General features: G+C 37.3%; 1 protein-coding gene across 3 annotated transcripts in view; it reads left to right on the top strand.

Annotated features, from left to right (window-relative positions):
- atrnl1a (attractin-like 1a) overlaps positions 1 to 27,472 on the top strand; it is a 247,352-nt gene that overhangs the window by 176,478 nt on the left and 43,402 nt on the right. For 2 of the 3 annotated variants that reach the window (XM_084375615.1, XM_084375613.1), the window contains one exon: positions 8,995 to 9,090. In XM_084375615.1, coding sequence (XP_084231741.1) covers positions 8,995 to 9,090 — 96 coding nt within the window. The remainder of the gene's footprint in view (positions 1 to 8,994; positions 9,091 to 27,472) is intronic. The other variant, XM_084375614.1, reaches the window with a different exon arrangement.

Genomic DNA, 27,472 nt, shown 5'->3' with positions numbered 1-27,472 from the left:
CACACACACACGAGCCTGAAGAGTTCATACTTTTATACATAAATAAATCTTTTTCACTACAATATTACAAACTATATTTCAACTTCTTCTGCCTACAAGTCCTTAAAGTTTTTGTTGTTCTTCTCAGAGCCTGACCAAAACTGGACTTTTGGGGCCGATGCTGCTGTGAGGCAGTAAAACATTCCCATATCGAAATATATCGTCCAAAATGCTCTCATTTTTTACGATGATCCCGCAAATGTGGTTATCAAACACCTGTGACAACAATATGTAACGGAGGTAGAAGATTTTACAGTTTAACAATAAAATGACATCCGTGCACTACAACAGTAAATTTCATTGGGGATTTAATAATTTAGAAAAACCCCAAGCAACTTCTTCTGCTTTATATTGGCACATATCAGACAACATATATGCTGACTGAATACCAGCTGACCGATATGTCGATCAGACTCTTGCTCTTCTTTTATACTACTTGTATTTTGTCTACTTTGTGTGTGTTACTTCGTCTTTCAAGAGCTGATATTGCACATATTACATGCAAACCCCTTGAGTTCATCGTGGGAACCAGACAACCGCGGTGCGTGGCGAATTCGCACACACCGATTTTGTTTGCACTTGTGAAACTCGAGAGTGTAACTTGAGTGTTAGAGGTGCCAAGTACAGCAGATTAACTCCAGCTGCTGGACTTTTATCAGTCATTTGAAGAAACCTTCCCTGTGTGTGTGTGTGTGTGTGTGTGTGTGTGTGTGTGTGTGTGTGTGTGTGTGTGTGCGTGTGTGTGTGTGTTCGTGCCTGTGTGTGTTGGCCTGTGGAGAATGTGAATGGATGATGGCTGTCTGAGCAGGCCAATGATGAGGGCTAATATGATAGGATATAATGGATGACCCCTGAAAACAGCCCACTTTTCCTTCCTTCCCTCTCTCTCTCTCTCTCTCGCTCTGTGTCTTTAGGTCTCTCGCCCTCTGTCTGTTAGCGGGTGGTGATTTAGTGGACCAGGTCACCACACTGCTTAACACTACACTGACTACATTTGAGGAATAGAAGGACGGACAGACAGAGAGACATTTCAACAGCCCATTTGTTTCCAGTGATCTGACACTTCAGTGAAGCCTTGAGCCACTTCTATCTGTATTTTGTGAATGTTTAGTCTCGCCAAATTCACATAAATTATTCAGATTTACATGAATCCACCAGAATTGCGTTACAAATATGATTCAAAGCTTTATTGTCACAGTTTTTGTATGCATTAGTGTCAGACTTTGTTTTTTATTAGCTGTGACAGGACTAAAGGAACGGTTCAGATAATCTGAAGTCCATTTTTAACATGTTCATCAAGGCATCCTTCCTCTCCACACACACAATATCAGTATTATATTGAAAAACAAGTGAAAAAGGAGAAACTATTCTTTATTCTTTCCAAGCTGGACACAGAGCATAAGAAAAATGATGATAAATAACAAGTTTTGAATGATAGTAAAAGGTTTTATAGTCAGTACAGTCCAGGTTAATCTGAGGCTGTAGTGGTGCTGTTATACATCTGGGAAAAGAGGCGTGTTGTCAGTGTTTCTAAAATTGTCCCTTTATAGTATTTCAATCCAATAATTTCTACTTCAGATCATCTGGTAGAAGACCAATTTTCTGACAGCGCTGGAAAGAAAACTGTCCACCTCAGATGTTCAGAATCACTTTTGCAAGTGTTCAGTCTATCAAACTGTACACATATGAGCATTTCACAGTTTTGTTTCACACAAACCCAATTGATTTGGCCTATTTCAGTTCTATTTGATCTGGATTATTTCTGCCTGTCTCAGTGTTGTCTTTTCTCCCTCTCTTTCTCTCCCCGAGCCGAAGTGTTAGCAGTAATTGCCAGGCAGTTAGCTGTGAATGGGACTTATTGGTCATAATACAAGAGTGTGTCTGCCTTGTTCAGAGTAACAGCTACAAGCCACACGATCTATAAGCCTTTTCTGTCTCTCTTTGTCTCTTTGGCCCTCTCTAATTAGCTCTCCAAATCAATGGGGATTTATTCGACCACCATGCCAGGACACGTCGAAGATGTTCTGCTGTGATCAGGTTGTCTGGCGCACTGTGGTTGTAACATCCTGATTTCGTCTGTTGTAGCTGTTTTCAGCCAGTTTCTAGGCCAGACCGAAGTGTGAGACATATATTAGGAGTTGTCTGTGTGTATCTTTCTACCCTCAAGCTTGTCTCGCTTTATCCTAACCTTGATAATCCTGCTCTTATAAAATCCTGCAGCACTTAAGCACCTCTCCAAAACTCTCATCTGTTCAGAAGTTGAAGGACCAGTGGTTTTGAAAGTTTTTGCTCATTTACTACACATCACATGTTCTTCAACAAAGCTGGTTGTTGTTAACCATGTGAACCATTTCTGTTCAATTTGTATTCATTTCTATTCATGTCCATACCGTACAGTTCCTACAATTTTACTTGAATCAAGTAATCCATCATGATGAACATCAAGTCTACAACCAGTAATCTAAAAATCTATGGCATGCATTCGAAAAATGGTAAATGGTTTTGGTCCTTAAAAGAAATCTAATCTAAGAGATCTTAGAATAAAATCTATACTTTTAATATTTTAATTTTAATATCCTCCCAACCCCCTTTCAACCTGGATCTGAAAAGTTCTCAGCTACCGCCTTCCTAGACGACGGCAGCTCTAGCTTGGATTTACAGCAGTTTTCATCCATCCATCCATCCATCCGTCCGTCCGTTCTGCCCCTTATCCAGGCTAGGTCGTGGTGGATCTACCCCCAGAATCTGTAGTTAAACAGTTGAACGTGGCTAGAAAACTTCCAAAGGAAGGACAGGAAGCATCCTGATCAAATGCCACAACCGCCTCAAGAGAAGTGCATTATACTGTGATTTTTGATGGTATTTGGTAAAGTAAAAACTACCCTTGGAAAGGCTTTGTTGCAGAGCCAACACTGAACAAGATTCTCAAGTGCTCTGTCCAGTCCCGGCGATGGTGTTTTGGAAGCTGGTGTGGAGTGGTGGATCCTATCATACAAGGATATCTGTGCCCTTGTTTACTCTGCTCAGATCCCACTCACTGCATTCAGCCAGAAGACAAATGTCGCCTGAGAACTTGGCAAACATGCCGGAAATGAGATTTGTTATCGCCTCTAGATTGTGGCCTCACAGGCATACAAATTCAAGAAGTAGAGAAGTGTGTCTGTGTGTGTGAGTGTGTGTGATTTTCAGTGTGTCTTTCTGTGCTCCCACCTGTTTTGTCTACACACATCCACCAGACGAATTTGGCATTTTTTCCAAAGTGTTTTTATGATGTAAATCCGCAAGTTCATCCATGTGTGAGTCCTTTGTTGAGCAGCTGCATTGTATCAAACAAGCAGACCAGCGGCGTCTCTGCGGACACTGCATCTGAATTGATTCATTCTTTCTTCAATAGCTAATATCGTATTTTGTGCCGAGAGGGAAAGCTGCAAATCCTATCTGTCTCCAGTCACAGCAGTGAGCTTCAAAAGCCACATAATGAGGGATAATTGAAAACTTATCAGTATCAATCATTATTGTATGAATATGTATGTGTGTTATTTCTGTAGATGCCTATCAAGGGGCTCCAACAATGCTCTAGTAAGATACTGTGTGTGTGTCTTGTGTCTTTGTGTTGTGTGTCTTGGCATCTCTTCAGTGTATGTACTGGTACGAATGAAACTATGCCTTTGATTTAGACATCGCGCTTCGTTTGGTGGTTTTCCAACCCAGGACCTGCTGTAAGACAAAGTGCAGGATACGATTCTGTGCAAATTCTGAAGCAGTGATCGTAAATCTGAAGTAGTCATTTATCTTTAGAGTATGCGTGTACGTACACTTTACTAAGCTTCTGCTTCTTCCATTATGCTATCATAAGATCCCTGAGGGCAGATCAGTCTCTGCAACTCAACACAGACTGCCCCAAAAAGGATCACAACTCAATTTATTCCTATAGCCAGGGACCATCCAACTAACTTTTTGTGCCCGTGAACATTTCCTTCTATAAAATTGAGCTCAAACAAAACTGAGACTGTAATTTGTTATGTCTAACAGAAGTATCCCATCCTGCACTGAAAAGAAGTCGGATTTTGTGGAGTCACATAATGCTTGACCGGATTTTACATTAAAATAACATTTTTCCTTTTTACTATTGGTGCTGGACCGTAAAATGCACTGTCACAGTCACCCTTTTCATCTGCTCCTTTCGCATATTTGCATTTACTCTTGAGACGCCCAGAAAATACCTTTTCAACTGTACTGCGGTCTTCATGGGACATTGAGAAACACAGTAGCCATCAGTCCAGGGTCAAAAGAGACAACTGGGTTGAAGATTTCTCAGCAATTCCTTTAAAAAAATAAATCAGTTTTCAGTGGCAGCCACTGTGGCAGAGCCATGATGATGTTTTGACTTATAGCGGCTCTCCAGCAGTCATTATAAACATGGAAATTAGCTTGAACACTTCATGTGGAACATGTAGTTCAACATGTTGAGACTTTCTGTTGATTTGGGAACAGTCAGTTAGAGTTATAAGCCCTGTCCAGAAATGGTTGTTCCCCTCGTATCTCTGATTAAAACATTAATCAGACCCAAACCTGCAGCCTGCTGTGGCATTGATTAAACCATCGAGTTAGTTTACAGATGGACTGGAGCAACATGGACGCTGATGTTGCACTACATCCACGGGGGGAAACAGGGGCAGTGAAGTTGGATGAGAAATGTGTTGTTTAGTAGTTTCACATCAGCACATTCGGTTGTGTGTCTGTGAGTCGGGTGTGTGTTCTCTGTGAATTTGTTCTTGTTTGTCTACCTTACCATACGTCTTTATTCACTGTGCAGTGTTATTCTGCTCTGCACTCTCAGCAAGGTTTCATTTTTCAACAGATGTGTACATTTACGTTGGACATCACAAATTTGTATTACATCCTATTCAACATGCATAACTTACTGACTAAACAAAGTGCACGACATGGTCAAAGTATGTGGATACATTTATTTTATAGGCAAAGGCAACCTCCACACTACTTTCCTTTTACTTTCCTGTGCTTATGCTTTGGTTAGGTTTAGGCACAAGAGTAGAGTATGGGATCCATGCTGCTGCATTATTCCCCCACAACTCTCAACCAACACACAAACAAACATACACACTGACGTATGCACAGAGGCTTGCAGATGTGTGGACATTACCATAGCTCTGCCCTCACAGAGCTGCTATGGAGTTTAATTGCAGCCGTACGAGCAGAGAGCCACTCGTCTTGTTGTGAAACCTCTCATTTGCACTGGAGTGCATTTGAAATCAGCAAACTGCACATTACACAGATACATCCAGTCCGTATCACAGGACTCGCAATTTGAGCTTGCAGGTGCTACTTTGGTTGAGGTATGCTCTGTGAAGCATAATTCGCCGTGTGATTGACTTCATTGTTGCAGCACTCTCGTTTTTTCTCCTGGCTGTTTATGCATCCGTCTGTCTGTCCGGCTGAGATGGCTGGATGAACGGATGGATGTTTATATGCCACGCCTTCCCCTCAAAGCTACATAAACACAGGGACATTCAATGAAGATGGCTAAAAAATTGTTCACTTTGATTCAGTTTTGAATTTCCAGCACCAAACTGAAACTCTCTCTCCCTCAGACACATACATACATATAGCTCCGTCTCCTCCCTCCACCTCCTTTCGTTACCCAGTTGGTGGTGTCTAGCGTGGTACTGCTTTGTTTACAGCACAGCAGAGTTAATTAGCCGTTTTATGGCTGATTTACGGCCCAACAGGCAGACGGAGAAGATGGCCGCTGCCTTGTCCTTGTTGCCCACTCAAGGACTTGTCAAAGGGGGCATTAAACATACAACACATGCATGATTACGCAGACAAGTGGTCTGTTGGATCAGAATGAACATGTGCATTTGTATGTATGGGCTACATGCACAGTGAACAAAACGTCTCCATGTACGCTCGACACACGTACACAAACTTGCATATTCACTCTAAAACTTTACACAGTGCTGAATATTACTCCTTTCTTTATGTCCCAACATAATTCCACTGTCTAGACTGATTTATCTGGTCTGAACACACACGAATAAATGTGACCCGGCTTACCTTGACCAGTTTGTCTAATCTCAATAACACAGGAGCAGTGGCTTCAGGGAAGACGGAGCAGAGAGAACACCTCATATGACACCAGCATTCACATGGATGCACCCAGAAAATGTATAAACACAGGTCCAGTTGTACGTTAACGGCCTCCTATCGAAGTTCTTCTAACTAAAACTGAAGAAATGATAATGATAAAAGGATAATAGTGACGTAACTGAAATAAAAGTATTAAGAATTTGTTTTTGCAACTGAACTCCTCAGACTAATGAAAGCTCACTCTGCTGGAAATTACGTAATGTTGGAGGTTGGATGGTGATTTCTGTTGCTCAGGAGGCAGATCGGTCATCAACCAATCAGAAGGTTGGTGGTTTGATCCCCGGCTCCTGCAGTCGACATGTTGAAGTGTCCTTGGCGAGATACAGAACCCAAAAATTGCTTCCGTGTGACTCTTCCATCTGTGTGTGAGTGTGTATGAATGGTTATTGCTCCTTATGAGCAGGTGACACCTTGCATGGTAGCCTCTGGCACCAGTGCATGAATGTGTGTGAATGCTGAGTTGTGTTGTGAAGCGTTTTGAGTGGTCGGTAAGACTAGAAAGCGTTATATAAATACATATTTTCTTTAACTGTAGGGTACCAGATCAAAACCAGTTCATATAGATGGTTTTGGGAGTCTAATTCTCTCTTTTTGTTGGTCTTGTTTGAGGCGTTGATGGACTGTGTCATCATTTTAATCAGGTTTTTGACCAATCTGTGTGAAATCCCAACTACGAAGTGCCCCAAAGACCTTTTTGATACAATGAATTTTATATGAAAGGGGATATATTACCTCCTCTAAAGCTCAGAGCACACTGACAAGACTTTCTCTCACCCACGCCGCCTCACCTAGGCTCCTACAAATCTAAGCCGACATCAGCAGGAGGCTAACAGCGATGCTAGCGAGCACACGCTGTCATCTCTACAGCGTTAGCATAGCCCTGACAGCTAACAAGAGAAGACATCACATTAGCTGGCAAAGGCAGCGCGCTAGCGGAGCAGTTGCCGCCGCCAGGAGTGCCTGACTGTGCTGATGTAGCTACAGGTGTAGTATTCATTCATGCTTAAAGAGTCTGACACTGGCAAGCGAGCAGCCGGCGGCGCGCTAGCACAACACCTGACAGCTGGTTAATGTCAATGTGTGCAGCCTTTTCTCAGCGACAGGATAGATGCTTCAGTTTAGGGAGAGGTAACAGAGTGTGAAGGCCATTGACATTTAGAAGCAGTGCGATGCTACATTTATTCTTCCTTTTACTGACTTATTATCTGCCTGCTTTGTTTCCTTCTGTTTATCATTGCTTGTGTGTTACACTCTTGTTGTGCTTTGTCCGCTTTGTTTTGTTATTTTTGCTTTTCTGTCTTTGGTTGTGCTGCTTTTTCTGTTCCGTTCTTCCCATTTCCAATTTTCTTTCAAGTCCCTCTTACATCCTGTCTGTGCTTATTGTTTCTAGTTGCTGTTTTAATTATTTTTAGCTTTTAATCTTATCTCTAGGTCATCATTAAGAGGCCAATGAATAAACAAGAAAGTGGTATTTTAACACTGTTGCATCCTCTGACTTTTTGTTCCACAGGTGTATTGTTTTTCTCAGCACTTCCTTGCTTTACCTTACTGTGCTTACTTCTGCACTGGCTGGATTATCCCACGCTGAGACATAAAAGTTTATTTCATGTAATTCATCATTTTGAAACCCGTCTGAGTTTGTAAACATACTCTCCTCTGAGGTCCTGTAAGTTTCCTCTCCTGTACGGGTCACAGTCTGCTGCCCAGATTCTCCATCTGCCTTCCCGGCATTGGTTTAACCTATCAGAGAGCTCTCTGTGTGCGTCTGTGTGTGTGTGTGTGTGTGTGTGTGTGTGTGTGTGTGTGTGTGTGCTGCACCAGGCAGATTTTTTGCCGAACAACAAGCAACATACTGATGATTAGAGCTTGGCGTATAATCAGGCAGGAATGAGTTTGTTTTTGCGTGGAACAGGTGGCCACCCCGGAGCTAAATGTAGAAACAAAACCCCATTAACATGTCTGTGGTGAAGTGGAAAGAGCTGGGAAACGGGGCTTTTTGATGGAGAGAGACGAGTAGATGAGGCTGCGGCGAGCGTGTTGATTTCACCATTTCCGTGTGTGTGTGTCCTCAAAGCAGGTATAGATGCACATAGACAGTTATTTTGTCTGTTGATGTTTATGTGTGTGGGAGAGTTGGTGAGTTTGTTTTACTCTTCCCGATATGTTTTTCTGGTTTTTGCTGGGGTTTTTTTTATGTACTGTATATCTGTGTTGTTTTTGGACCTCATGCTGGTAGAGGCCTCTCCGTGTTGCCTTTGTTCATCTGACATTTCCTCATTAATGAGGTTTGCCCTCCTCCTCCTCCCCCCCTCTGACTCTCTCCGTCCCCCCCACCACCTGCCAATCCCCGCTCCTCTTCACCTTCCTCCTGTGCATCTAGCAACACGATTTTGCTTTGATCTCTTCTTCCTACCCTTCCTCATCGTTCCTCCTCTTTTTTCTTCCTTTACCTCCTTTACTGCTCTCTGCCTCTCTTCTCTCCCGCTCCAGTGCCCTCTCCTTCTTCCAATTTGTTCCTTTTCCTATGTTTTTCTCTCCTCTCTTGAATCTCACATGGTTATCAGCTAGAAAAGCAGGCGTTTGCACTATTTGGCTTCTGGTTTAAAACATACAGTCGAGATGGATGCAAGGGAGAAATGAGCAACCGTTGAGCAAGGCATTTCATCTCCTGTTGATCCGAGTAGAGCTGATCAGTGGCCGACAGTAAATAACAGTGTGTGTCTGTCAGAATTTTTTATCAAAATTAAAAATCGTTTCTGCTTTTTTTCCTGTTTCTCTCTGTAGCAGCTGATGAGAGAGCGACAGCAGATGGCCAGTCGTCCCTTTGCTTCGGTTGCCGTAGCGCTGGAGGTGGGCGGTGACCAGGAGGAGCTGCTACAGGTCAGCGAAAATGACAAAAACACGGCACACAGAAATAAACACAACGGGAAGAAGACACACTCACGAGGGAAATAATTGCGTTGTGTTGAGGAAAACGCACAACACAGTCAACTGAGGGCATCTTAATCATTTGCATATCCACCCAAGGATACAAACAGTGTGCGGGCCCTCTGAATGGTGTGTGTGTGTGTGTGGATGTAAAACAGGATGCTGACACTGTAAACAAACTGGCTGTGCAACAAGTTTCATTCACTGGAAGTGTGAAATTAAGGGAGACTTTTCTTAATTGAAATTCCTTGGTGTTTCGAGGGGGCGTCGGCCAAATAGTCTCCTGTCAGATTCAAGTCGAGTGGAGCTGTGGTAGGAATTATCAAGCTTGACAGAAAGAAACAACGGCAGTCCCTTTTAGCCAGGTGTCGCTGAGTTTATTAGAGGACCAAAGTACATAAAGGGAGGATATAATCACAATATTAATTTTTATGGCTGCTAACCTAAGATGTGACTACAGTAAACACAGCCTGATGTGTCCGTGAAGATCGTGGCATCAGTATATTTGTGACTTTACATGGTGATGTTAGCTTTGAACAGTTGTAGGTGTCTTTAGTGATGGTGTTCATGTTCAGCTGATGGTGATGTCCACCACACAGCCTCATCCACTCTTTACATCATTTGTTTTATTAAGGCCGGTTGGGTCAACGACTCACAAGTGGCACTAACGACTCTGTAAGGACACTCCCACACAGAGTTTAAAAGCCTGCGACTCCCCTCCAGTTAGTTAAATCTGAAGAAGCCTCTTGGATGAGAAGTGAAACGTCTTCAAGAAACTGAAACAAGTCCAGTTGCAGACTGGATACTGCACTTAGAAATTAAAAAGCGCAGAGAATCACTGAGAAAAGGCTTTTGTGATTGGAGGTGAGTGGACTTGATCAGTCATTTGCATAGCTGAGGTTCATAAAGACAGTTTGGCACCATCTGGTTTGCACAAAGCCGTCCCACAGTGCAGTGCACGGCCAAGTCAACGTCAGCCCTTGTCAGTTCAGAAAGAATGGCAGTGGCTCCACCATTGTTTCCTGATTAGACACTAACAAACACAGAGGGCTGCAGCGGGTACAGACCAGCCACTACAGCTGAGTGTTGTGGGATTAAATAGTGTTCAGCACATGAACAAACAAACACAGAGTCCTCCAGCTCAGCTGAGGGTTCTGAATCATCAGTGTCACTGACCACATCAGAAGCTCTCTGCAGTCGAGCTCCCCTGGTGACTGGAAGCACCACCCTCAGCCAGAAACAATGGTGATGCATGTCTCTGCTGCAGATAGGTGGCTGCTGGGCCTTTCACTTTTTACAATTACATAGAGCATGTTTTTTAGGAGAGAATTTTCTTTTTGTGTTGATCCATTTTCTTTCAGTTCTAAAAAAAAAATCTATGTGTAAAATGGTGTGAATTTTTTTTTCATGTGTTGAACAGAGTGGAAAAAAAATTGACTCGAACCAAAAAAAATTTTTCATGAGAATTTTTTTTTTCATGCGTGAAAGACTGAATCTTTTTTTGTTTTCTTCAACCTCCATACAACTTGTTTCCTGTGCCAAAAATATGCATTTTTTTCGTCTTCCTCTCGGTTGTGGCTGTGATTCACTGTGGACACCCAATGATAAGAAGGATGATAAAACACAGGATTCCAGAGTGAACATTGTTTTTTACCTAGTTCAACACATGAAAAAAAATGAGAATGAGAATTTTTTTTTTTGTGTGACACTGATTTTTTTTTTTTCATGTTTTCAACAGAGTGAAAAAAGAAAGCATGAAAATTATTTTTTATTCCAATCATTATACAACTCTATACAACTTGTTTCCTGTGCCAAAAATATACATTTTCTTCGTCTTCCTCTCGGTTGTGGCTGTGATTCACTGTTCACTGTAGACATGCATTGATAAGAAAGATAATAAAGCACAGGATTCCAGAGTGAAAATGAAAAAAAAAAATCAGTTATACAGATGAGAAAAGAAAAAAAAAATTCCATGAGAATTTTTTTTCTTGTGTGAAACTGATTTTTTTTTCATGTGTTGAGCGGAGTGAAAAATAAAATATTTCTTTGAAAAGAAAAAAAAAATCATGGGAAAATTCCTTTTTTCCCCAGCCACTCTACAACTCAACACAACTCATTTCCTGTGCCAAAATATGCATTTTCTTCATCCTCCTCTCGGTTGTGGCTGTGATTCACTGTGGACACCCACTGATAAGAAGGATGATAAAACACAAGATTCCAGAGGGAAAATGAAAAAAATTCACAATTTCACAGATGAAAGAAAAATACATTTTCCTTTAGAATTTTTTTTATGTGTGAAACTGATTCATTTTTCATGTGTTGAACAGAGTGGAAAAAAAATTGACTCGAACCAAATTTTTTTTTTCATGAGAATTTTTTTTTTCATGCGTGAAAGACTGAATCTTTTTTTGTTTTCTTCAACCTCCATACAACTCGTTTCCTGTGCCAAAAATATGCATTTTTTTCGTCTTCCTCTCGGTTGTGGCTGTGATTCACTGTTCACTGTAGACATGCATTGATAAGAAAGATAATAAAGCACAGGATTCCAGAGTGAAAATGAAAAAAAAAAATCAGTTATACAGATGAGAAAAGAAAAAAAAAATTCCATGAGAATTTTTTTTCTTGTGTGAAACTGATTTTTTTTTCATGTGTTGAGCAGAGTGAAAAATAAAATATTTCTTTGAAAAGAAAAAAAAAATCATGGGAAAATTCCTTTTTTCCCCAGCCACTCTACAACTCAACACAACTCATTTCCTGTGCCAAAATATGCATTTTCTTCATCCTCCTCTCGGTTGTGGCTGTGATTCACTGTGGACACCCATTGATAAGAAGGATGATAAAACACAGGATTCCAGAGGGAAAATGAAAAAAATTCACAATTTCACAGATGAAAGAAAAATACATTTTCCTTTAGAATTTTTTTTATGTGTGAAACTGATTCATTTTTCATGTTTTCAACAGAGTGAAAAAAGAAAGCATGAAAATTATTTTTTATTCCAATCATTATACAACTCTATACAACTTGTTTCCTGTGCCAAAAATATACATTTTCTTCGTCTTCCTCTCGGTTGTGGCTGTGATTCACTGTTCACTGTAGACATGCATTGATAAGAAAGATAATAAAGCACAGGATTCCAGAGTGAAAATGAAAAAAAAAAATCAGTTATACAGATGAGAAAAGAAAAAAAAAATTCCATGAGAATTTTTTTTCTTGTGTGAAACTGATTTTTTTTTCATGTGTTGAGCAGAGTGAAAAATAAAATATTTCTTTGAAAAGAAAAAAAAAATCATGGGAAAATTCCTTTTTTCCCCAGCCACTCTACAACTCAACACAACTCATTTCCTGTGCCAAAATATGCATTTTCTTCATCCTCCTCTCGGTTGTGGCTGTGATTCACTGTGGACACCCATTGATAAGAAGGATGATAAAACACAAGATTCCAGAGGGAAAATGAAAAAAATTCACAATTTCACAGATGAAAGAAAAATACATTTTCCTTTAGAATTTTTTTTATGTGTGAAACTGATTCATTTTTCATGTGTTGAACAGAGTGGAAAAAAAATTGACTCGAACCAAATTTTTTTTTTCATGAGAATTTTTTTTTTCATGCGTGAAAGACTGAATCTTTTTTTGTTTTCTTCAACCTCCATACAACTCGTTTCCTGTGCCAAAAATATGCATTTTTTTCGTCTTCCTCTCGGTTGTGGCTGTGATTCACTGTTCACTGTAGACATGCATTGATAAGAAAGATAATAAAGCACAGGATTCCAGAGTGAAAATGAAAAAAAAAAAATCAGTTATACAGATGAGAAAAGAAAAAAAAAATTCCATGAGAATTTTTTTTCTTGTGTGAAACTGATTTTTTTTTCATGTGTTGAGCAGAGTGAAAAATAAAATATTTCTTTGAAAAGAAAAAAAAAATCATGGGAAAATTCCTTTTTTCCCCAGCCACTCTACAACTCAACACAACTCATTTCCTGTGCCAAAATATGCATTTTCTTCATCCTCCTCTCGGTTGTGGCTGTGATTCACTGTGGACACCCATTGATAAGAAGGATGATAAAACACAGGATTCCAGAGGGAAAATGAAAAAAATTCACAATTTCACAGATGAAAGAAAAATACATTTTCCTTTAGAATTTTTTTTATGTGTGAAACTGATTCATTTTTCATGTGTTGAACAGAGTGGAAAAAAAATTGACTCGAACCAAATTTTTTTTTTCATGAGAATTTTTTTTTTCATGCGTGAAAGACTGAATCTTTTTTGTTTTCTTCAACCTCCATACAACTCGTTTCCTGTGCCAAAAATATACATTTTCTTCGTCTTCCTCTCGGTTGTGGCTGTGATTCACTGTGGACATCCATTGATGAGAAGGATGATAATACACAGGATTCCACAACAAAAAAGAAAAAAAAAATCCATGAGATTTTTTTTTTTATTTGTGAAACTGATTTTTTTCATGTGTTGAGCAGAGTGAAAAATAAAATATTTCTTCATAAAAAAAATGTTCATGGGAAAATTTTTCCATGAGAATTTTTTTTTTTAGGTATGAAACTGATTTATGATTTGACTGTGGACACCCATTGATAAGAAGGATGATAAAACACAGGATTCCAGAGTGAACATTGTTTTTTTACCTAGTTCAACACATGAAAAAAAATGAGAATGAGAATTGGTTTTTTTTTTGTGACACTGATTTTTTTTTTTTTCATGTTTTGAACAGAGTGAAAAAAGAAAGCATGAAAATTATTTTTTTATTCCAATCATTATACAACTCTATACAACTTGTTTCCTGTGCCAAAAATATGCATTTTTTTCGTCTTCCTCTCGGTTGTGGCTGTGATTCACTGTTCACTGTAGACATCCATTGATAAGAAAGATAATAAAAACACAGGATTCCAGAGTGAAAATTAAAAAAAATCAGTTTCACAGATGAAAAAAAGTTTTTTCCTTTACAATTTTTTTTTATGTGTGAAACTGATTTTTTCATGTGTTGAACAGAGTGAAAACAAAAATCATGGGAACATTCTTTTTTTCCCCAGCCACTCTACAACTCAATACAACTCGTTTCCTGTGCCAAAAATATACATTTTCTTCATCTTCCTCTCGGTTGTGGCTGTGATTCACTGTTCACTGTGGACATGCATTGATAAGAAGGATAATAAAACATAGGATTCCAGAGTGAAAATGAAAAGAAAAAATCAGTTATACAGATGAGAAAAGAAAAAAAAAATTCCATGAGAATTTTTTTTCTTGTGTGAAACTGATTTTTTTTCATGTGTTTGAGCAGAGTGAAAAAGAAAATGTTTCTTTGAAAAAAACTAATTTTATGGGAAAATTCCTTTTTTTCCCCAACCACTCTACAACTCAATACAACTCGTTTCCTGTGCCAAAAATATACATTTTCTTCGTCTTCCTCTCGGTTGTGGCTGTGATTCATTATTCACTGTAGACATCCGTTGATAAGAAGGATAAAACACAGGATTCCAGAGTGATAATTAAAAAATTCACAATTTCACAGATGAAAGAAAAATACATTTTCCTTTAGAATTTTTTTTATGTGTGAAACTGATTCATTTTTCATGTGTTGAACAGAGTGGAAAAAAAATTGACTCAAACCAAATTTTTTTTTCATGAGAATTTTTTTTTTCATGCGTGAAAGACTGAATCTTTTTTTGTTTTCTTCAACCTCCATACAACTTGTTTCCTGTGCCAAAAATATGCATTTTTTTCGTCTTCCTCTCGGTTGTGGCTGTGATTCACTGTTCACTGTGGACATCCATTGATAAGAAGGATAATAAAACACAGGATTCCAGAGTGAAAATGAAAAAAAATCAGTTTCACAGATGAAAAAAAGTTTTTTCCTTTACAATTTTTTTTTATGTGTGAAACTGATTTTTTCATGTGTTGAACAGAGTGAAAACAAAAATCATGGGAAAATTCCTTTTTTCCCAGCCACTCTACAACTCTATACAACTTGTTTCCTGTGCCAAAAATATACATTTTCTTCATCTTCCTCTCGGTTGTGGCTGTGATTCACTATTCACTGTAGACATCCGTTGATAAGAAGGATGATAAAACACAGGATTCCAGAGTGAAAATGAAAAGAAAAAATCAGTTATACAGATGAGAAAAGAAAAAAAAAATCCATGAGAATTTTTTTTCATGTGTTTGAGCAGAGTGAAAAAGAAAATGTTTCTTTGAAAAAAACAAATTTTATTGGAAAATTCATTTTTCCCCAACCACTCTACAACTCAACACAACTCATTTCCTGTGCCAAAATATGCATTTTCTTCGTCTTCCTCTCGGTTGTGGCTGTGATTCATTATTCGCTGTAGACACCCATTGATAAGAAGGAGGATAAAACACAGGATTCCAGAGTGATAATTAAAAAAATCACAATTTCACAGATGAAAGAAAAATACATTTTCCTTTAGAATTTTTTTTATGGGTGAAACTGATTCATTTTTCATGTGTTGAACAGAGTGGAAAAAAAATTGACTCGAACCAAATTTTTTTTCATGGGAATTTTTTTTTTCATGCATGAAAGACTGAATCTTTTTTTGTTTTCTTCAACCTCCATACAACTCGTTTCCTGTGCCAAAAATATACATTTTCTTCATCTTCCTCTCGATTGTGGCTGTGATTCACTGTGGACATCCATTGATGAGAAGGATGATAATACACAGGATTCCACAACAAAAAAGAAAAAAAAATTCCATGAGATTTTTTTTTTATTTGTGAAACTGATTTTTTTTCATGTGTTGAGCAGAGTGAAAAATAAAATATTTCTTCATAAAAAAAAATGTTCATGGGAAAATTTTTCCATGAGAATTTTTTTTTTTATGTATGAAACTGATTTATGATTTGACTGTGGACACCCATTGATAAGAAGGATGATAACACACAGGATTCCAGAGTGAAAATGAAAAAAAATCACAATTTCACAGATGAAAGAAAAATACATTTTCCCTTAGAATTTTTTTTTATGTGTGAAACTGATTCATTTTTCATGTGTTGAACAGAGTGGGAAAAAAATTGACTCGAACCAATTTTTTTTTTCATGAGAATTTTATTTTTTCATGTTTGAAAGACTGAATCTTTTTTTGTTTTCTTCAACCTCCATACAACTCGTTTCCTGTGCCAAAAATATGCATTTTTTTCGTCTTCCTCTTGGTTGTGGCTGTGATTCACTGTTCACTGTGGACACCCATTGATAAGAAGGATGATAAAACACAGGATTCCAGAGTGAACATTGTTTTTTGCCTAGTTCAACACATGAAAAAAAATGAGAATGAGAATTTTTTTTTGTGTGACACTGATTTTTTTTTTTTCATGTTTTGAACAGAGTGAAAAAAGAAAGCATGAAAATTATTTTTTTATTCCAATCATTATACAACTCTATACAACTTGTTTCCTGTGCCAAAAATATGCATTTTCTTCGTCTTCCTCTTGGTTGTGGCTGTGATTCACTGTTCACTGTGGACATGCATTGATAAGAAAGATAATAAAACACAGGATTCCAGAGTGAAAATGAAAAAAAAAAATCAGTTATACAGATGAGAAAAGAAAAAAAAAATTCCATGAGAAATTTTTTTCTTGTGTGAAACTGATTTTTTTTCATGTGTTTGAGCAGAGTGAAAAAGAAAATGTTTCTTTAAAAAAAACAAATTTTATGGGAAAATTCCTTTTTTTCCCCAACCACTCTACAACTCAATACAACTTGTTTCCTGTGCCAAAAATATACATTTTCTTCGTCTTCCTCTCGGTTGTGGCTGTGATTCATTATTCACTGTAGACACCCATTGATAAGAAGGATAAAACACAGGATTCCAGAGTGATAATTAAAAAATTCACAATTTCACAGATGAAAGAAAAATACATTTTCCTTTTAGAAATTTTTTTATGTGTGAAACTGATTCATTTTTCATGTGTTGAACAGAGTGAAAACAGAAATAATGGGAATTTCTTTTCTTTTTTTATTCCAACCATTATACAACTTCATACAACTCGTTTCCTGTGCCAAAAATACGTATTTTCTTCATCCTCCTCTCGGTTGTGGCTGTGATTCACTGTAGACACCCATTGATAAGAAGGATGATAAAACACAGGATTCCAGAGGGAAAATGAAAAAAATTCACAATTTCACAGATGAAAGAAAAATACATTTTCCTTTTAGAATTTTTTTTTATGTGTGAAACTGATTCATTTTTCATGTGTTGAACAGAGTGAAAACAGAAATCATGGGAATTTTTTTTCTTTTTTTATTCCAACCATTATCCAACTTCATACAACTCGTTTCCTGTGCCAAAAATATGCTTTTTCTTCGTCTTCCTCTCGGTTGTGGCTGTGATTCACTGTGGACATGCATTGATGAGAAGGATGATAATACACAGGATTCCACAACAAAAAAGAAAAAAAATTCCATGAGATTTTTTTTTTATTTGTGAAACTGATTTTTTTTCATGTGTTGAGCAGAGTGAAAAATAAAATATTTCTTCATAAAAAAAATGTTCATGGGAAAATTTTTCCATGAGAATTTTTTTTTTTATGTATGAAACTGATTTATGATTTGACTGTGGACACCCATTGATAAGAAGGATGATAAAACACAGGATTCCAGAGTGAAAATGAAAGAAAAATCACAATTTCACAGATGAAAGAAGAATATGTCCTTTTAGAATTTTTTTTTTTATGTGTGAAACTGATTTTTTTTTTTTTCATGTGTTGAACAGAGTGAAAAAAAGAAATCATGGGTACATCTTTTTTTTTTTTCCAACCATTATACAACTCCATACAACTCGTTTCCTGTGCCGAAAATACGTATTTTCTTCATCCTCCTCTCGGTTGTGGCTGTGATTCACTGTGGACACCCATTGATAAGAAGGATGATAAAACACAGGATTCCAGAGGGAAAATGAAAAAAATTCACAATTTCACAGATGAAAGAAAAATACATTTTCCTTTAGAATTTTTTTTATGTGTGAAACTGATTCATTTTTCATGTGTTGAACAGAGTGGAAAAAAAATGGACTCGAACCAAATTTGTTTTTCATGAGAATTTTTTTTTCATGCGTGAAAGACTGAATCTTTTTTTGTTTTCTTCAACCTCCATACAATTCGTTTCCTGTGCCAAAAATATACATTTTCTTCGTCTTCCTCTCGGTTGTGGCTGTGATTCACTGTTCACTGTAGACATGCATTGATAAGAAAGATAATAAAGCACAGGATTCCAGAGTGATAATGAAAAAAAAAAATCAGTTATACAGATTAGAAAAGAAAAAAAAAATTCCATGAGAATTTTTTTTCTTGTGTGAAACTGATTTTTTTTCATGCCTTTGAGCAGAGTGAAAAAGAAAATGTTTCTTTGAAAAGAAAAAAAAAATTATGGGAAAATTCCTTTTTTTCCCCAGCCACTCTACAACTCAATACAACTCGTTTCCTGTGCCAAAAATATACATTTTCTTCATCTTCCTCTTGGTTGTGGCTGTTATTCACTATTCACTGTAGACACCCATTGATAAGAAGGATGATAAAACACAGGCTTCCAGAGGGAAAATGAAAAAAATTCACAATTTCACAGATGAAAGAAAAATACATTTTCCTTTAGAATTTTTTTTATGTGTGAAACTGATTCATTTTTCATGTGTTGAACAGAGTGGAAAAAAAATGGACTCGAACCAAATTTGTTTTTCATGAGAATTTTTTTTTCATGCGTGAAAGACTGAATCTTTTTTTGTTTTCTTCAACCTCCATACAACTCGTTTCCTGTGCCAAAAATATACATTTTCTTCGTCTTCCTCTCGGTTGTGGCTGTGATTCACTGTTCACTGTGGACATGCATTGATAAGAAAGATAATAAAACACAGGATTCCAGAGTGAAAATGAAAAAAAAATCAGTTTCACAGATGAGAAAAAAAGGTTTTTTTTTTTTTTTACGTTTTCATGTGTTGAACAGAACGGATGTGCAGAAGAGAAAACATGAGAATTTTTTTTTTTTTATTCCAACCATTATACAACTTCATACAACTTGTTTCCTGTGCCAAAAATATGCATTTTCTTTGTCTTCCTCTTGGTTGTGGCTGTGGTTCACTGTGGACATCCATTGATAAGAAGGATGATAAAACACAGGATTCCAGAGTGAAAATGAAAAAAAAAAAATCAGTTTCACAGATGAGAAAAGAAAAAAAAATTCCATGAGAATTTTTTTTCTTGTGTGAAACTGATTTTTTTTCATGTGTTTGAGCAGAGTGAAAAAGAAAATATTTCTTTGAAAAAAACAAATTTTATGGGAAAATTCCTTTTTTTCCCCAACCACTCTACAACTCAATACAACTCGTTTCCTGTGCCAAAAATATACATTTTCTTCATCTTCCTCTCGGTTGTGGCTGTGATTCATTATTCACTGTAGACACCCATTGATAAGAAGGATAACACACAGGATTCCAGAGTGATAATTAAAAAATTCACAATTTCACAGATGAAAGAAAAATACATTTTCCTTTTAGAAATTTTTTTTATGTGTGAAACTGATTCATTTTTCATGTGTTGAACAGAGTGGAAAAAAAATTGACTCGAACCAAATTTTTTTTCATGAGAATTTTTTTTTCATGCGTGAAAGACTGAATCTTTTTTTGTTTTCTTCAACCTCCATACAATTCGTTTCCTGTGCCAAAAATATACATTTTCTTCGTCTTCCTCTTGGTTGTGGCTGTGATTCACTGTTCACTGTAGACATGCATTGATAAGAAAGATAATAAAACACAGGATTCCAGAGTGATAATGAAAAAAAAAAATCAGTTATACAGATTAGAAAAGAAAAAAAAAATTCCATGAGAATTTTTTTTCTTGTGTGAAACTGATTTTTTTTCATGCCTTTGAGCAGAGTGAAAAAGAAAATGTTTCTTTGAAAAGAAAAAAAAAATTATGGGAAAATTCCTTTTTTTCCCCAGCCACTCTACAACTCAATACAACTCGTTTCCTGTGCCAAAAATATACATTTTCTTCATCTTCCTCTTGGTTGTGGCTGTTATTCACTATTCACTGTAGACACCCATTGATAAGAAGGATGATAAAACACAGGATTCCAGAGTGAAAATGAAAAAAAAAAATCAGTTTCACAGATGAGAAAAGAAAAAAAAAATTCCATGAGAATTTTTTTTCTCGTGTGAAACTGATTTTTTTTCATGTGTTTGAGCAGAGTGAAAAAGAAAATGTTTCTTTGAAAAGAAAAAAAAAATCATGGGAAAATTCCTTTTTTTCCAGCCACTCTACAACTCTATACAACTCGTTTCCTGTGCCAAAAATATACATTTTCTACATCTTCCTCTTGGTTGTGGCTGTGATTCACTATTCACTGTAGACATCCGTTGATAAGAAGGATGATAAAACACAGGATTCCAGAGTGAAAATGAAAAAAAAATCAGCTTCACAGATGAGAAAAAAAGGTTGTTTTTTTTTTTTACATTTTCATGTGTTGAACAGAACGGATGTGCAGAAGAGAAAACATGAGAATTTTTTTTTTTTATTCCAACCATTATACAACTTCATACAACTTGTTTCCTGTGCCAAAAATATGCATTTTCTTTGTCTTCCTCTTGGTTGTGGCTGTGGTTCACTGTGGACATCCATTGATAAGAAGGATGATAAAACACAGGATTCCAGAGTGAAAATGAAAAAAAAAAATCAGTTTCACAGATGAGAAAAGAAAAAAAAATTCCATGATAATTTTTTTTCTTGTGTGAAACTGATTTTTTTTCATGTGTTTGAGCAGAGTGAAAAAGAAAATGTTTCTTTGAAAAAAACAAATTTTGTGGGAAAATTCCTTTTTTTCCCCAGCCACTCTACAACTCAATACAACTCGTTTCCTGTGCCAAAAATATACATTTTCTTCGTCTTCATCTCGGTTGTGGCTGTGATTCACTATTCACTGTAGACACCCATTGATAAGAAGGATAAAACACAGGATTCCAGAGTGATAATTAAAAAAATCACAATTTCACAGATGAAAGAAAAATACATTTTCCTTTTAGAAATTTTTTTATGTGTGAAACTGATTCATTTTTCATGTGTTGAACAGAGTGAAAACAGAAATCATGGGAATTTTTTTTCTTTTTTTATTACAACCATTATACAACTTCATACAACTCGTTTCCTGTGCCAAAAATATGCATTTTCTTCGTCTTCCTCTCGGTTGTGGCTGTGATTCACTGTGGACATCCATTGATGAGAAGGATGATAATACACAGGATTCCACAACAAAAAAGAAAAAAAAATTCCATGAGATTTTTTTTTTATTTGTGAAACTGATTTTTTTCATGTGTTGAGCAGAGTGAAAAAGAAAATATTTCTTCATAAAAAAAATGTTCATGGGAAAATTTTTCCATGAGAATTTTTTTTTTTTATGTATGAAACTGATTTATGATTTGACTGTGGACACCCATTGATAAGAAGGATGATAAAACACAGGATTCCAGAGTGAAAATGAAAGAAAAATCACAATTTCACAGATGAAAGAAGAATAAATATTTCCTTTTAGAATTTTTTTTTTTATGTGTGAAACTGATTCATTTTTCATGTGTTGAACAGAGTGAAAAAAGAAATCATGGATACATCTTTTTTTTTTTTCCAACCATTATACAACTCCATACAACTTGTTTCCTGTGCCAAAAATACGTATTTTCTTCATCCTCCTCTCGGTTGTGGCTGTGATTCACTGTAGACACCCATTGATAAGAAGGATGATAAAACACAGGATTCCAGAGGGAAAATGAAAAAAATTCACAATTTCACAGATGAAAGAAAAATACATTTTCCTTTAGAAATTTTTTTATGTGTGAAACTGATTCATTTTTCATGTGTTGAACAGAGTGGAAAAAAAATTGACTCGAGCCAAAAAAAATTTTCATGAGAATTTTTTTTTTCATGCGTGAAAGACTGAATCTTTTTTTGTTTTCTTCAACCTCTATACAACTCGTTTCCTGTGCCAAAAATATGCATTTTCTTCGTCTTCCTCTTGGTTGTGGCTGTGATTCACTGTTCACTGTGGACATGCATTGATAAGAAGGATGATAAAACACAGGATTCCAGAGTGAAAATGAAAAAAAAATCTGTTTCACAGATGAGAAAAAAAGGTTTTTGTTTTTTTTACATTTTCATGTGTTGAACAGAACGGATGTGTAGAAGAGAAAACATGAGAATTTTTTTTTTTTTATTCCAACCATTATACAACTCTATACAACTTGTTTCCTGTGCCAAAAATATGCATTTTCTTTGTCTTCCTCTCGGTTGTGGCTGTGGTTCACTGTGGACATCCATTGATAAGAAGGATGATAAAACACAGGATTCCAGAGTGAAAATGAAAAAAAAAAATCAGTTATACAGATGAGAAAAGAAAAAAAAATTCCATGAGAATTTTTTTTCTTGTGTGAAACGGATTTTTTTTCATGTGTTTGAGCAGAGTGAAAGAGAAAATGTTTCTTTGAAAAAAACACATTTTATGGGAAAATTCCTTTTTTTCCCCAGCCACTCTACAACTCAATACAACTCGTTTCCTGTGCCAAAAATATAAATTTTCTTCGTCTTCATCTCGGTTGTGGCTGTGATTCACTGTGGACATCCATCGATGAGAAGGATGATAAAACACAGGATTCCACAACAAAAAAGAAAAAAAAATTCCATGAGATTTTTTTTTTATTGTGAAACTGATTTTTTTCATGTGTTGAGCAGAGTGAAAAATAAAATATTTCTTCATAAAAAAAATGTTCATGGGAAAATTTTTCCATGAGAATATTTTTTTTTTTGTATGAAACTGATTCCAGAGTGAAAATGAAAGAAAAATCACAATTTGACGATGAAAGAAGAATAAATATTTCCTTTTAGAATTTTTTTTTTTATGTGTGAAACTGATTTTTTTTTTTTTTTCATGTGTTGAACAGAGTGAAAAAAAGAAATCATGGGTACATCTTTTGTTTTTTTCCAACCATTATGCAACTCCATACACCTCGTTTCCTGTGCGAAAAATACGTATTTTCTTCATCCTCCTCTCGGTTGTGGCTGTGATTCACTGTGGACACCCATTGATAAGAAGGATGATAATACACAGGATTCCAGAGGGAACATTTTTTTAACACCTAGTTCAGCACATAAAAAAAAAAAAAAAAATTCCCATGAGAATTTTGTTTTTGTGTGACACTGATTTTTTTTCATGTGTTGAATAGAGTGAAAAAAAAGGTTTTTTTCCATGAAAAAAGTGAGAAAAAAAAAATAAAACTTGGACACGTGGAACAGGGTAAAAATATTTTTTTCATGAGAAATGTTTTGAAAAAAAAAAGATTCAAGTGTAGAACAGACTAAAAAAAAAAAATTCCCAAAAGTTTTTTTCTGTTTGGATTTTCTGTGTGGAACCAAATTTTTTTTCTGTGCGTGAAACTGAGTGAAAAAATTAATAAATCACTCTGTTTCACCAAAAAAAAAAAAAAAAAAAAAAAGGAAATTAGAAAGTGGATCACCAGAAATAAAACTTCTCACCTGCCCCGCAGGTCTTCCATAACTTCCTGAATAGCCTCAAGGAACTTAAAAAAGAAAAAAGTGCTCTTCCATTTTCTGGAGGCATTTCTTCATCAGAAGTCATATGACGTAGATATGTTGGGTTTTTGTGTGTTTCTCATTGACTGCAACACAACTGGCACCGCAGTCTGGCCCAAAAGTGAGATTCAGTGATGTAATGACTGCTCAGTCCAAATGCTTATGTAAACCACAGATGCCGTAAAATTTTGTACGTGTCATAATCGAGGTCATATCATGTAAATTGTGTGACGTGCTCTCATGCTTCATGGCAACAAGTGACTCTAAATGATGTTGGGGGCATCCTCAGGTATGGATTTCCACAATAAAACAATATGATAACAAACTTTACAACTCTGTTGAGCAGGTGCACACAAACACAGCTCAACAACATCCACATTACTCCGCCAGGAAGTCCTGACGTCAACAAAGAAAGAGGGCTGAAAGGAGAAAATGCAGCTGGTTCCAAAAACCCACTTTAGACTGAGCTGTCCTGTGTGGGCTCGCTCTTTGATTCTCCAACATGCTGGCACCTCACCTTCACCCACCAGCCCTGAAGGGTCCTCATGAGGCACTGTGGCTGGTGGAGTGTGGGCCCTGAGAGAGGCTGCTCATATCAGCCTCTTCTACAAAGAGATTACAGGGCACACGCCGCAACACGACGGTGGCACTTTCACTGAAATGGTAACCATCAAATCAGATGTGCCCTTCTCCTGAGGGGGAGAGGCAGGCAGACGCCGGTGTCACCTTTATTTTGAGATGCCTGTTCTCAAAGACATATGCATGCAGGGTTTAAATGAACAGAAGAGGGTGGAGTGGAGTGACGTTTTGTTAATGGCAAGTAGGTTTGGTGGAGACTTATTGGTTAGTTTCGCAGAGTCACTGTCTGGCTGATGGCTGCAGGAGGAGGAGGAGGAGCTGAACAGATAGAGGGAAGGTTATTATTGTATTTACCTGAATGGTCCCAGCTGCATAGTTATAAATTGTTTAGTGATAAATAACCGTAATGTCATTACAGAAGCTCCATGAAACAACCAAATGGAACACTTGTCTCATTTGTCTGACCTTGTTGTAGCTCATTTTAGCGTATTAATAGTCCTGATAGAGGCGATGCATTATGGGAAGTGAACTATTACCCCTGACCATCTCGGTCACCTCATCTAAAGCCACAGTGGAGCCCGGTGACAGATGTTGCAGGAGATTTGCTGCGTACACGAGGTCGAGCAGTCAGAATGAAAGCCGGGAGAACAATCGGCCTCATTTATCAAACAACATGCAAACACATGCGCACGTTTAGCTTTGTTAGATCATTTGTGGATGGAGACGAACATAGTGAGCCTCGTACAAAACAGAAACTAATAACGCAATGCAAAACATTAACACTGGACATCTATCACTTAATACACGTGCAGAAATGCATCTTTTTATGATGGATACAACTCAATAGGCAAAATAAATGTTTACAGATATGTTTCGTTATGTTGCATTTCCTTATGTTCAGTTTTAAATGTTGTCACGACGCTGTGCTTATGTTGTAGTTAGGTTTAGATACAACAACCACTCGGTTAGTGTTCATAAAAGATCATGTTTTGGCTTAAAATACCTTCTACACGCTTACATTGTTGAAGCGCTCTCTCAAACAGTCGTCTTTTTACAGTGTTTAATGAGCAAACAATACCTCAATCTCTTTAATCATCATATTCACATAACTAATTACTGTTTCTCCTGTGTGTAAATTTCCCTTGAAGCCTTGAATAGTCTTTTAATTTGGTGACATTTACCAGTTTTTGAGATATTTTGTCAAACGTATTGTCGTGTTTTAGAAATCCACCTCCACGTATCTTTTCTGTTTGAGGTTTCATCTCCTTACACGCTTCCAGCTGAAGGTTATAGAGACAATGGTATGGAAGGCTATCTGCACATGTCGCTTAATTAGTTTCAGCTGCGTTCTGACCAGGTTGGGCTCGGCTCAGTTTAGCTCGGTTCGTGAAACCTCAGGAGTGCCTTCGCCTTATCTCTGCCTCAGCCTCAGTCTCCATTTCACTCTTGAAGGTGAGAGACAATAGGGCAGCACGCTATCTTCACACTGAGGTTAATTACACAACATCTGGTTCATAGTCAAGCATGCAGCTTAACGAAATTGTGTAATGAATGAGGGAGAGGGAACATTTCCGTGCTGCTCCGCTATTGTATGTTGTCCCGCTTACACAGAGCAGCAGAGTATGGTTAAACAAATAGAGTCATCATCACCCCATTTCATGGCACGTTTAGACAGCGAGCGAGGAACACAACACCTGTCGTTTCCACATTCACACAGTGATTCGGTCTGCAAGGTGTGTGAATTAGACAGGATATAATATATATGAGGATATAATTGAATGGTTATGCGTGTGGTGTGATGTGATGGTGGATTAACGCTTGGAAATGACTGAGTTGTGCTTTTTTTTTCTAATTTAATTTATATTCCTTTATTTCCTAACCAAGAAATTTAAAAAAGCAAGTGAAACAAAAGGAAAGAAAACAAACAGCAGACCTCTCTACCCTCACTAGATATACATTGTTTGGCTCATCGGTTTTCTTTCAGTCCAAGGTTTTCAGCAGCTTTGCTTGTAATCTACACGTATCCGCTCAACCACTTGCACCATTTACATTGTAAAGCTGGAGCTGGATCATTGTAGAGCGCTCTGCGGGAGGACAGCTGAGCCGGTCTGTGAAGTCTTCAGTGCTTTGGTGCCTGTGAGACACACAGAGGAAGAGGCACAATAAAAAGGCTGAACTGTAGTGAGTGGATGAACGAGATGAAGTGGGAGGTAAGAGGAGAGACAGAGGGGAGCCGAGACGAGAATCTGGCTAACTCTAGTCTCATTTATGGATTCGAGTACAAGAGTGTGGGTTTGGTAGAGACATGAAAGGGAGGCCAGCTAATGTGGTTAACTGACATCAACTGACTATTATTATTATTTTTCGCAGCAGAAAGACTCTGAATGGTGATAAAGCTCTTAATTTCTCTGCTCTTTGTTGGTGCCATCATGCATGATATCTATGAAGTGTGCTGTCCAGAGCAGACGGAAGAGAAAAGGGAGTGAGTCATCTAGTCGTCTAGTAGTCGGAAGGTCGCTGGTTTGAATCCCTGGCTCCCCCAGCTGCATGTCAAAATGTCGCTGAGCAAGATACTGAACCCCAATTTGCTCCTGATGAGCAGTTGGCACCTTGTGTGTGTGAATGGGTGAATGCGACAGGTGTTGTAAAGCGCTGTGAGCGGGCAGTAGACATGGTAGATGGTCCATTCACCATATCTCAAAGACTACATTTTTGCCAGTACATGAGGTATGGACTGAAGCTCTGGAAACTTACTGCTGTCTGCACACTGATCAGCTCTCACCGCCTCCGCGTCTGCCGATTGTTATTTCCAATTAAATAGAGTGAGGAAGGAAGTCCGTGCATAAGACTAAATGTAACATGAATAATCTAAAACCTTTCCTCATCCATCCAGCAGTGGTGGTTGTTTAATGGTGCGTTCACCACCAGCGAAACACGTTTGACCGCAAGATCATTTGTTTATTTGCTTTACTCTCAGATTACTTTGCTGTACATTAGCCGTAAGCTAGCGAGCTACAGCACGCACTGAGGTCAACGTCTCTCTGGACTCGGCACTCACCTGAGTTCACCTGGAGTTACACAAGTTATGCTTGAATAAAGTCAAAAACAAAACTGTCTCCTGTGCTACCAAATCAACATAATGATGTATCATTGTTAACGTGTCTGGC

The sequence above is a fragment of the Pagrus pagrus genome, assembly GCF_965226575.1.
Source record: "Pagrus pagrus genome assembly, chromosome: 15".
In the NCBI taxonomy this organism is placed as follows: domain Eukaryota; kingdom Metazoa; phylum Chordata; class Actinopteri; order Spariformes; family Sparidae; genus Pagrus; species Pagrus pagrus.
This window is presented reverse-complemented; position numbering and strand designations above follow the sequence as displayed.